At 39.1% G+C, this 13,065-nt stretch overlaps 1 protein-coding gene across 1 annotated transcript; it reads left to right on the forward strand.

The window, feature by feature from the left end:
- The first annotated feature begins 1,514 nt into the window (after positions 1-1,514).
- On the forward strand, positions 1,515-12,800 carry ABRACL (ABRA C-terminal like). The gene is made up of 3 exons (XM_072408988.1): positions 1,515-1,660; positions 10,687-10,757; positions 12,387-12,800. The coding sequence occupies exons 1-3, from the start codon at positions 1,515-1,517 to the stop codon at positions 12,569-12,571; spliced, it is 402 nt and encodes a 133-aa protein (XP_072265089.1). The 3' UTR covers positions 12,572-12,800.
- Positions 12,801-13,065: the final 265 nt, after the last annotated feature.

A 13,065-nucleotide genomic window follows, 5' to 3' on the forward strand; every position in this document is an offset into this window, starting at 1 on the left:
GTCACAAAGGTTAAAAAAGGGTTGAATCTCCCCAATAGAGGCACACATAGAAATGAAAACATGACAAAAGCCTAAACCATTTATTATTTTAATAAATACTTGCTTTAACTCACACTACAATGCCTCTACTTCAGTCATGTACTAACATCAGTTCTGTACAATGGACATGAGCAGTGGTGCTCTTACCTAGGACAAGAATGCAGGCAAGGGATCTTGAATTTTCTGATCTGCATACTTGTTCCAGGTCAATGAGTACCCAAAGGAGTCATTTTGTTTTACATTTCCTGCTACATTTTTGCCCTTTTTTGTTGATGGTTTGTGTTCTACCCTCTTACATTAGTAGCCAATAGGAAAGTAACCTTTATTGGTTGTTGGGTTTACGGGCCCCGTTACATTGGTGATACATTTCATGCAATGCTTCCTTGTATTACTGATTATTAATAATAAAAATTATTACTCTGAGATACATAGCAAATGTTCTTAAAGTGCTAAAACATGCAAGACATTTGCACTGTGTCTGATAGCATGTGTGTGTTGTGATTGCATATGACTACATATGTGCATTCCTGCTTAGCTCCTGCTGGATGGCATCTTGCCAGCCAGAGTCTGCACATTTGACAGGTGGCAGCAGTGAGTGGTACTGTACCTCTCCCTGCCTTCCCATTCATTATCTTTGGGGCAGTGATTCACTGGCACGAGGAAGTGGTAACTGTACAGCAACTTCACTGCCAGTCTGAACATAACCCACTCTGAAAGCTCTGACTGTGCATGCCCACTATCACTGCTTGTGTGTTCTGTGACTGTATGTGTCTGCTTTGACTGCAAGTTCTGATGTAGGTGTTTTCTTACTGATTGTGTGCAGCTCTGCATGTATGTGTTCTTACTGTGTGCATGCTATGACTGCATGTATGTGTTCTTACTGTGTGCACTGACTACATGTATGTGTTCTGACTGTGTGCACGCTAACACTGCATGCATGTGTTCTTACTGTGTGCATGCTATGACTGCATGTATGTGTTCTGATTGTGTGTGTCCTCCTAGTGTCTGTACTGCATGCATGGGACTTATATAGTGAATATGGAAATTTAGTGACAACACATTTTACAATTTGATCCTGTTTAATATTAATGCAAGACAAGGGCTAGCTAAGTGTTTAACTAAATTATTTTCCCTATAAGTATATTTGGCCCTGGTGATTTTATCATGTAAGGAGGCCCTGATGTAAGAAGAGGGCCTATCATTTTACTGTGGGGTTTAATAGAAGGAACCTGCAGAAGTTCAGGTATGGTATGCTGAGACTTGTTCTACAGAAACAAGAAAAGAGAAATGTAATATACTTGGACTTGAGACTCTGCAGAGATCTTGCAGATGTGCAGTGATGTAACAATCCTTCCCCCTGACCATAGGAAGCTGCATAGATATTTGTCTGATGTTTCATGTATTCCTAGCACAATACAGTCATGACTTCCTCCTCCCTCCTACAGCCTGGCTTCCTTCTCATAGGCTTCTCTCATATGGGCGGCCCTTTTCTGCTAGATGAACTCCATCCTACACAAAGCATTGCTCTTCCTCCTTTTTTTCAATCGATCTGCAGCCAGTTCAGTGTGATTTGCTTCCTGTTACTGAAGACATTATACGGTCAGATCAGCAGACTTACTAGGTGAGTTGTGCAGACCAAATCAAAAATCAATAGATGTGCTGATGTATCCTGTACTCAGGATTACTGGGCTGTCCATGTCATCTGTACAGCATAGCTTGGGATATGTCTATGGAGGGATCAGGGAAAATCATTCCCCCCAAAATTAGCCACAACTGCATACCTATGTCCAGTGCTGAGGTTTCATTAAAAATATATTTAGGGGCAATAGGGATCTTGTTAGGTAAATCTAATGCTAAAATCAAAGGAGGGATTGTCAAAAAATGTCAATTTAAAGAGACCTATTTCAAATGCAGGAATAATGTAGAAAAATGAAAACCATTCAAAATGAATATTATTATTATGCTCAGAAGCAGTAAGTAGCAGGTATTGAAATGCATTCATGATCATTTGCTCTGATAAGTGGTATTGGTGCAATTATGGTCCTCTTGGTTCATGCTGCAAAGAATCATGGGCCATTGGCTCTCCTTTTCACCACTTTCTACCACTTAGGAAATACTTGCTAATGTGGTTGGAATGTGTTTCCTTGTAAGTCTATGGAAGCTGTTCAGTGTCAGATCACTGTGAGACACTTCTGAAAATCCGCACTACTTGCAAAAATAAAAAAAAACTGAATCCACTCTCATTCCTTTTAATGATATTCAGAGCTTTTGGATGGTTAAATACTGCTTTCAAATAGAGATCCACAGAGACACTGTTTGGAAGAAATTCTCCTCTCTAGTTTAATGTTTGGAGCCATATGTATTAAGCACAGTGTGTCTCAGGGGAAAGAAAACTACAAGAGCCCTGTAATTAAATCTGTAGCCGTATAGTGGTAGGTAACATAGTAGGGACACCTGGGACTGATGGATCTGCAGAGAGAAAATATAGCATCCTAGAATATGCAGCTCTATAGCCAAGTACACACCAGCATATATGCTGCTTTTGACTGATCTGATCAGTAATTGATCAGTTGAAAGTCCCAAAATGCTGCATTTGTATGAGACGCTGCCCTTCAGATCATTTGCCTTGGATGGAGCAGTCGGGGATCCTTGAATGTGCTTGATATTTCATACACATGATACGGCTTCTGTCCTTTGAACAGTTCTTACCAACACATCCAATCTATCCATTAAAAAAATACATATCTATCTTATGAGTGATGGCTGCCTAATAACCTTAGGACTGCAGAGCAGAACCTGAAGTAAATCAGATCAGTGGACCCAGCTGGGACTTTTAAATTAACAGAGAAATTACAATTCTAAGTACTGGGACAAACAGTTCTATAAAGGTAGGAAAAATGAAACTAGTGTTCTGGAATTTGTAGTTCTCTGAAAATGGGGAAAAAGTATAGTGTGTTGGGTACTTCTACTGGAAAAGGACACATTGTTGGAGCTAGTATAGTAAGCTGGAAATTGTAGTTCTACAGAGGTTGGGGAGACACAGCCTGATTTATTAAAGCTCTTCAAGGCTGGAGAGGATACACTTTCATCAGTGAAGCTGGGTGACACAGCAAACCTGGAATGGATCTGGTCCAGGACTGAAAACAATGACTTGATCACCTAGCTTCACCATTGAATGTGTATTATCTACAGCAGGGGTCTCCAACCCCCAGTCCGTGGCCCAGTAGTTGTCTGACAGGGGGTCAGGAGAAGGACACCGCTTTGGGGGGGGTAGAGGGGACGCACTGGCCAGAGCCGCAAACCATGTCTCCCGTATGGATTGCAGGCTCAGGGCAGTGGTCGGGTTGTGTCTCTGCGATGGGAGAGGGGGCATCATGACCTTCCCCTTTGAGTGACACACGGCTCCCTGCGCATGTGCGGTTTGGAGTCTGTGCATTTAGTGGTCCATGAGCTCCAAAAGCTTGGGGACCACTGATCTACAGGGTTGGAGATCTTTATTATATCAGACCTACTGATGGGTCCATATAGAAATATTGAATGGAAAAAAGGAACTGCAGGAAACAATGGTTCTCCTTTCTTTTGTTTGGCATAACACCATCTCCTAGTAGATCAGTGCCACATAGAAATCACTCTACATCCTAGATCAGTATTTGTCAACCAGGGTTCCTCCAGATGTTGTTAGGGGTTCTTCAAGCAATGGGTGGTTTGTGCCTTCCAGGTCAATTTAACAGATGTCAATGATCTTTTTGGCTATCTGTAAAGATGACTGCTTAAAAAGGCTGCCCTAGATATACAAAGACCCTACTGACTACACATTATTCTTTAGGGGTTATTATTACTTCTCTTCTGATCACAAGGCTCCTACAAAACTCCAAAGAACTGCCAACAGATCTTTGTGTCTGCATGACTTCAGTGCCTCTTGGGCAAATTAGAAAATTTAGTAACAAAACAGCCAAATTTTTTAATACAAGTTCAATGTAATTTTTAAATTCAGCTCATTTGTGAGCAGGCTGTAAACTCATCTGCATCTGATCAATTTGTTTCCTTGTTAGTATTCTGATGACTTTTGTTAATTGCAATACATTTTCAAAGGTGTTTTAAACATAAAGATTCTGCAATTACAGAAAGATATTTATTGATCCTGGCTTAAATGCGTTCAGCACCTAATTTCCTTTAGTGGGCGGACAACACAAATCCTTTACTGAAATGAAAAGAATGGTGTCAGCCTTGCACAATCATCTTTTGCTGAACTACAAAATACTTTGTACTGTCCTTATCTTAATAATGATGGGAGTGAGTCCAGATTTCTGACTGATTTTAACAGCTATTTTTGGCACTTATCAATTAGATAAAACACTTTGAATGTTTAGCAGACTGCAGAAGATATGTTCATTATTATGGTTTATTGATATGATTTATATACAAGGTATATACCAATGATGGAGCCATCATTGGTATCATTGAAGTCGTCAGTCAAAGGTATTGTGTGCATCTCAGTACAAGTCATTTTCAAGTGGAACTCTTCCATGCTGTATTAAAAAGTCTTGAATTCTGCTGAAGTTTTTTTTAACCTTTTCTTTGCTCCCACAGCACCATATCGAGTACTGGTAGAATCTTCTTCTGTTTTGTCTGTAGTGTAAACGTCCCACAGCAGACATTCCTGCAACCTTAACAACTGTCAGCCTGTTTTAGCAGCTCTGTTCAATGGTTGCTAATGTACATAGCAGGGAACTTTTCTGTAGGCTCATAGTTGCTCAGGGTGGATTTGGATACCCTTTATGGATTAATACATTTCTAACTGAACACTGACTGTATGTTTTTAGTGGGTGATCAGAACTTAAAACCTTTCCAATGCTAGCAATGCATAATAATATAACCAAGAAGATACAAAAAGTGCAGTATCTTGGGTTATTGCTCACATTCATTCTATATTTTGAGGGTTAAGTCCTGGATGATTTTTCTTCTCTTTTAGATCATGGACTGGCATGTATTTGGGATAAGGATGGGACTTGCACGTGATTCCTCTGATATGAGCCAGGGTTTGCATATTAGAACAAGTGTGATGAGCACGCCCGGCAGAATTCAATAAGAACAATCATTTTCTAGAATAGGGGGAACACTTCTGCAAAGTGACTACTGAATGTTTTAGGTAAAGGCCTCAGGGCTGGGAACCCAGGAGTGTCCTGGACAAAAGTGCATCAATGAGTGGCATCGAAGGTCAAAGTTTAGTTGGTCTAGGACTTAAGATCCCAAGCTCAGAAGTGGGCAGATGTCAGAGACCGAGTAGTCTGGTCAGTAGTGACCATAGAGATAATACAAGGTGAGGGACTGACACACAAACAGAACACAATATTGTGTCGCCATATACAGGTAGTCTCCGGGGTACATATGAGATAGGGACTGTAGGTATCACTTTTATGCCCTGATCTCTGCTACTGAGCAAGACCCTAATTTTGATCAATTTTAAATAATAAAGGCTGTCCTCATAAATCTGTACGGTATTTCCCCAATGACAGGCCGCGGCTTTTACATTAATTTTACAAACCTGCAATTAGGTGCAGCTTTCTCAAATAGAGCGGCTCATCTAAAAAAATGAACTCATTCTGACCCTCTTTGAAGTCATCAATTGCCATTTCAGTAGCCATTCCTCGTGCCTTCATTTAAATGGCCACTATTGAAACTACCAGATTGTTCTCACACAGCGTGAGAATCCATTCTCAAAGTCACTTCTCCAAGCTTGGCCATTTTCCTTCCCTTGCACGCCTACACGGCAGAATCTTGCGTAAAGCATTTATCATCTTTGCGCCAATTTCTCACTTGCTTTTCATCTACTTCAAAGTGGCGTCTAGCTGCACGATTGCCAGTTTCTTTTGCAAAAGCAATGACCTGGAGCCTAAATTCTGCAGCGTAGAACTTGCCTTGCGCCATGATATGGGTAAGTGCAAAATGTTATCAATTTGATTGTTCTCGCTCAACTACGGTATGATGTCACTATACTGTTGCAAAGGCCTCCCAGGGGCGTGGCAAATTACAGAGATGTTTTTACTTCTATTTACTTATTACTACGGTATTTATTTCAGATTGGTAAATTTAGTAACGCTGCGGCTAATAAGATGGGGTGGCTTATTTTCGAGTTTTATAAAACAAATGAGCATTTTGTCCTGCTTATAGAATGGGGCGGCCTATAATGTGGGGTGGCTTATCGCTGGAAAAATACGGTATTCATTACAGTTCTAAACCATTTGCTGCTACTTTCCAGAATAATAATAACTGAAAGGGGACATATCAGAATCGCTTCTCTTTCCTTGTTTCAGTTCAGTGACGCAGGATGTACTGAAGTCTAAACATTAGTTTGACAGCCAGGTATCCGGTATTTTCAGTAGAAGAACAATAGCAACCCACAAATATCACCGATGACCCATAAAGTATTCTGGTAATTGAAACTGCACCTATATCCCCATCTAGCTAATAAATTGTCTGTTTGAAAACATCCCTGATAATGGTTAACAGGAAGGAGTGGGTGAGGGGAAATGTCATTTCTAACTTCCACAAATGCAGCTTCCGGCTTTTTCTAAGTCTATGACAAAACAAATTTTATATGTTATTTATTGTGACTGGATGTCGGGGAAATGACTGATACAAAACTGTAATGGTTTTCCTTTTTTATTTTAGTCTGACAATTTGTTTTACCCTTTCTCTCTTCTTACCACCTTTCTCATTTGTTTAAAGCCATGAAAAAAGCAGCCAGAGAGAGGGCTGAGTTACTGTTTTCAAATAACTGGTATATAAAGTAACTGTAACAAAGAGGTCACCTGTTTTACAAGGTAGAGCAGTGTTTCTCAACTTTTTTTGGGGGAAACCCTTAAAATAACTTTCAGGTCTTTAAGAAACCCGTTATCATTTCTATATCCTCAGCTCGCACTACATTAGTGTGGTGGTCAGTAGGAAAAATGCCTCTTACATTGTCGGCCACCTATACAGATAGGTCAGTTTATTAGAAACCCATGATCAATGGTCACAAACTGCTCATTGAACCCCCCAGTAACCTCTGGAGGGACCCTGGTTGGGAACCAATTCAGAATGCTGGATGAATAGTTCATGGGAGAAACCTGTAGGTTTCTCTGCTGGTTATTTAATTTTTTTTTTTTTGTGAAAGTAGTGCAGGATGGTACGGATTCTCAATTCCGGGTCCCACATTTTCTAAAGGCCCATTTAGGGGCTAAGCAGCAGTGTCTTTAGGCCAGAATAACTGCAGGAAAAGTCCGTGGTGCCATAAGGGAGGAGGCTGCACATTTGGTTTATGGATTGTAATGACATTGATCTTCTGCGGGAGGAATACTGGTTGTTCGCGTTTGGAGTGAATATAAGTGGGAGTTATAAGTGGGAGTTGAGAATACATCTATGCAAACAGTGCATTTGATGCTAATCCCTCACAATAAAATGCTTTTAGTTCTCTCTTTTCTCTCCTCCTCTTTTTCTTTTAGTTCTCTCAATTCAAATAAGCTTTTTTGGCAAGACCAAATATGTTTTAGCATTCCCCAAAGCAAGTTTTTTTTTTTTTTTTTGTTGGGTTGGACCAGGGAAGTCCTATGACTTTTTTAAGGGATGATATAAAAGTATTAGGATGTGAGTTGGAATATTAGGTTGAGGGATACTATATAGGGGGTGGGGGGAGTCCAAGTCGGGGATCAGAAGTTCACATTTTCCCTTTTAGTCTATGACATGCTGCAATGTTTGGATCTAATACCATCTTTAGGTATGAGGACCATTTGTAGTTTCTCTGTAGTGACTGTTAAGTAGTTCTTTTTCTGGGAGAATCCTTTTAACATTTTCATTCTGTAACTTTGTTTTCTTCTGAATTGTCCCGATAGAGAAGGTGATGATGAATTGTTGCAGCCCATACATTTTGTCCTGCAAGGCTTTATGTGGTATGAATTGGGAGCATGGTGACACTTGAGGATTTTATGACGCTTACCAGGAGCTTTACTTAGATGTCAAAATTCACATGACTCATGTGCACAACCTAAATTCCTGTAGAAAATTGACCCAAAGAAATACTTTTTCAAGCTTAAAGAATATGTATACCCAAGAACTAAAAGAGGTTGCAACTTACCTTAGGCTGTTTCCTTTTTTGAAGCATGATGCATAGCCACCCTTGGTAATTGAACAAATGAAAACAAAATATATGTGAGCAAGACATTTTTGTTGGTTCTGCTAACATTCCTTCTTGCAAATTCTTTTCTCTGTACAATCCTGGCATCTGCCCTGTGCTTGGATAAATGAGCTCCAATGAGCTGTCCTGGCTTGGCCAACCAAGATGCCAAAGATCCAAAAGCTGTTGAGAAGATGTCCATGCTAGCAAAGGGGTGGACAATAATTTGGTGGAGCACAGATGAATAAGGTCAGGTCTTTTGCTGCTGGAAATCTCATAGGAAGGGTCTACATCCTTTAGGCAGTGACAATGACACCTGCGGAGTGATTGGAGTGTCTTGTAATTGTGGCTTTAAGTGAATAAAAAGAGCATTTAATTTTTTTTTGTAGTGCAAAGAAAGTTCGAGATGAAGCCTAAGCCAGAGAGGCTTTCAATACAAACTCCAGCTATCCTTTTTGTTACCCTCTTTTACTGGCCACTTTGCTGCAGAGAGAATGGAAGTAAAATATACAAATGTGTAAACTAATGCAGGACAGCTGAAAAAAAAGCAAGGACTGCTGTGTTAATGATAGCTGTTTAAATATGCTGAACTCCTAAAAATTCCACTCTGTGTAAGGCCATGTACACACATTAGACGTTAAGACGTTCCAACAACAAAAGACTTAAAGATGCATAAACAAACTCTGTACATACAGTGCCACTCTGCTCTATAGCGGAGAGGGGGGGGGGGGGAGAGCGAGTGGCACCCGTGCTCTTTCACTTGCATTGCGGTTGTTCGTCGTTCGTGGATACACCAAGATGAGCGCTGTACACACGTCAGATTCTTGTCTTCGGATATCCTGGAGGTGTGAATCAGACGAGAATCCTCTGACGTGTGTATGTAGCCTAACTTTTATTCATACATGAGCAGTTTAGGAAAGTTAAAGGACAATGATCTTGATCTGTCTATAAGGTTCTGACTCAGGTTAACTCCACAGTAGCATCCTTCATGTTTCCCATATGACTGAGATCATGTAATCTAAGAGCAGGAATAGGGTTAATACCAGGTCAGTGACTTGTTCCAGATCTGGAATAACCATGTAACCAGTGGAGGCTGGAAAGCCTACATGGCTGTCTTGAAGGATCCACTATCAATATAACTGCTTATGAAATCAAGTCAGAAATAACTGTTCCTATTTTACAATCTTCACAGGTTAAGGATTAAGCCGTTGCATAGTTTTGTCATGATATATGTTGTAACCTGGTGCACTTTATATGAGCGCCCTATTTTTTTTATTGCATCATTGAAGGGAACGCAAATGTAGGAAGTGTAAATCTAATGTTTACCAGACCTGAAAACCTGAGTATGTGTTATTTTGTTCAAGTAAATTTGATTTTGACAGTATTTTGTAAATCCTGATGGCTGTCAGAGACAGAGAACATAGCCTGGGAGATAGAAGGGTAATGAGTCCTGACCTGTGAAAAAATGTAATGTAGTGTTGTACACTTTGCTTTAAATACAAAAATTGGAACTAAATCCGAGTTGGGTCAAATATTGATCTTTATAGGGTTAATTCTTCACTAAAAAACAGTTTTTTTAGGAATAGCTTTTATTTTTGCTAAAATTATGAAATTATTTATTATAAGGATGTTTGTATAAACACAATGCTTTTGTATGTGACAATAGAAGTGCTGCAATCCACAATGAACTGCATTGCTTGCTAGCTGGTGGTTGTCATTGGCAAATCCACTAGCTACCTAGCATCAGACCAGTATTTACCCTAGCTGCAGCCCTGGCATTAACCTTGCCTTTTGGGATCCTATTTAGGTGTTTATTTGTTTACATAATCCTCAGTTTTAAATGGCATGGGGGGACTGGTGGGATTAAAGGTTCTCTTTATTTCTATGTGCCACAGTGCATTGTGATATACTGTACAGTGTTGCAAACTTGCTGCACAAAGATGCAGACTATTGCAGTTTTGCCCATTGCTCACCAACCCTGTGAATAGATATTATTGGATCAGTTTTCATAACTGTAGGTATAATATATATTTTCTCTTATCCTTTTTTTACAAAATACAAATGATAAAATCCAATTTCTAATTTTTTTCTCCTTGGGTCTGGTAAATATGTAATTGAAAGTGTTTTATCTGTTTAATAAGTTCTATATATAACTATACCTTACTTTGCTTTCTGCTTGTGCTGCACTTTCAGTTACAACTCCCCAGAGAAAAACAAAACATTTCACCTGTTATGGAGGTGCTTGTAATTAAATTAGGAGAGCAGCCTAGAGTTACAACTCTGTACCTTCTTAGATTCTATGTGATAAATATAAGTTGTTACTCCAGGACTGACTGACAGAACTTTAGGTAAAGAAAAATCTTGAAAAATCTAAGGCTGCAACCGCATTGGCGGTTTAGCTGAAATATATAAAATTTTTGTATTTGAGTTTACTTTAAATTTCTAAGGTATTCATGGTGAATAACTTTGTTATGTTACTCCTTCCTTTTTTTCAGGTTAATAAAGATGAACGTAGACCATGAAATTAGTCTCTTGGTGGAGCAGATTCATCGTCTTGGCACAAGAGGTGAACATTATATGACATAAAAATGTTTGTTAACATTATCATATAGAAATGGGAGACAATATATGAGTAATATTTGATGGACACTGGACCAATAGGTATAGAAATGTATCAATTAGAGACCTAGGCAGCCCATTCATTTTTATAGAAATTCTTAATTTTTATTTTTTTTATTATCATGGATTCAAATTGCACTCGGCAGCCTGCACTTTGAATTTGCTGCTTTTTTCCACACATACCAAAGGTATTTCCAAAGTACCAAGTTCTTGAGAAGACAGTTAACATATGTTGCATGTTTTGGAGGGGTCGGCAAACTGGAGTGGAAACCCAAGCAAACACTCCGGGAAATACAAATTCCATGAAAATAGTTTCCCAAGGTTCCAACCTGCACAGTGACCTACTAACCATTTAATCCAGTTCCCAGCCCATTCATTCTTAGTAGGCTTAGTATAGACAAGAAAATAGGCCTTGCTGTATTGTTTAAATCCCTGCAAATCACAACACACACAACAATACCCCCCACACCAGTGGTGCTACTGACTGAACTCTGACTGGAACTCTGCATGTATACAGTTCTTTTTTGTTGTTTGAAAAAAGCAGAACTTCTGACATATATTAGGAGCGAATGAGGAATTAAATGTCTGTAGAATTTTAGGCATCTCAAGTGCAAACAAATAATATGCAGAAAAAATAAATGGCTTCTTATAGAGTAAGGCTACACAAGTAGCATGTGGTTGCAACGAATCTCCCATGATTGCACAAACCCCACCCCAACCATGTTCTATTGGTCACTATATGATCATAATGCATCCTGCTTATGTAGTTTATATCCTTGGGAGCCATTTGTTCCATCTGTTTTGCTACTAAGAAAAAACTCCCACATAGTTCTAGTCTAAGGCAAATGCTATCAAGTGATTAGATCATTCTGTATCAATAGGTTAAAATTGTCTGTGAATTCTGACAGTTGGAAAGAAAGTTAAACACCAGCAAGCTTCTCAAATTTTCCACAGCTTATGAGTCAATATTAAAGCTAGAACACATCCACAGTGTGCGCTGTGATAATGTGCGTGCACACTTGGGTGCTTCTGTGGCTTTCATTTTAATGGGCACCCTAGCACAACGGCATTGTAGTGTGCTATTTTGTGTTGCAGTACACTATCGTAAATCCTGCATGCATGATTGCCTTACTCAAATGAATGGGCCTGTAATGCACATAATGTGTGTGATTTGTAACACATGAAGCTGCAATGGTGTGAATGGGCCCTTAAGGATTAATATTGATTGAAAGAAGCTGTGTGTCAGGGCTCAGATTGCTTTTCCTTAGAAGTATGAACAAGCCCTTAATTGCATTGTAGTTTCATTCATGGTTTTTAGCAATAGTAAGATTACTCTGTGCAAGACAGTATGTGTATGACTGTAACTGTTATCTGAGCTTTAGTATATGCTAAATATATTTGCAAAAGTTGACCATTGGTGCTACATTTTGTATGGCAGCAGTACAAAGTGCAATAGTCCCTGATAATTAATCATCTGCCATCAGCTGCCATTGAGTGAACTGGATAAACCTAATAACTGTACATGAATTACAACTTTTACAGGGATGCAAACTGATATAATTCTTTTCTTTTGCAGACAATGATGGAAAAATTAAAGTAAAATTTGGTGTATTATTTAACGATGACCAATGTGCCAATTTATTTGAAGCCATGGTAGGAACCCTAAAAGCTGCGAAACGCAGGAAGATTTTAACATATGATGGAGAGCTGCTTTTACAAGGGGTACATGACAACACAGAAATCGTGCTGCTTCAGGAGTAACCTTGGGTACAGTTGCCATCATGGTTGCACTGAAGAGGATCACCTTTTTAGTGAAAAACTATTTTTTCAGCAAACCTGTGCACAATCTAGACAATAAATGTGGTATTTTTTATATTGGACATTCATGATAACTTTTTGTTACATTGTTGTTTTCCTTGGAAAAGCATTTTCTTTGTAACCTTGAATGTGCAAACCAGCAATAAAACCACCTCACAAGTTCTGTCTCAAATGTTTGTAGTAAATCATATCCGGAAAGTGGATACTATGGAGCTTCCCATGGATGCACACTGTAGCCCAACCTTTAATCTGGCAGGCTTTGGTGTGCACAGCACAGTAACTGAAAGCAAATAGGGATATGTGTTCTGTATTATACATATTCCCCATAATGATCCAAAACTTATAGCAGCCTTTTTTAATTATTTCAATTATATTACAACATGTAATAATATTTGCAATACTCCTAAAATGAAGAGAAAATCTTAAAACACTGATAT

This window comes from Pyxicephalus adspersus, chromosome 4 (genome assembly GCF_032062135.1).
Source record: "Pyxicephalus adspersus chromosome 4, UCB_Pads_2.0, whole genome shotgun sequence".
Taxonomy (NCBI): Eukaryota; Metazoa; Chordata; class Amphibia; order Anura; family Pyxicephalidae; genus Pyxicephalus; species Pyxicephalus adspersus.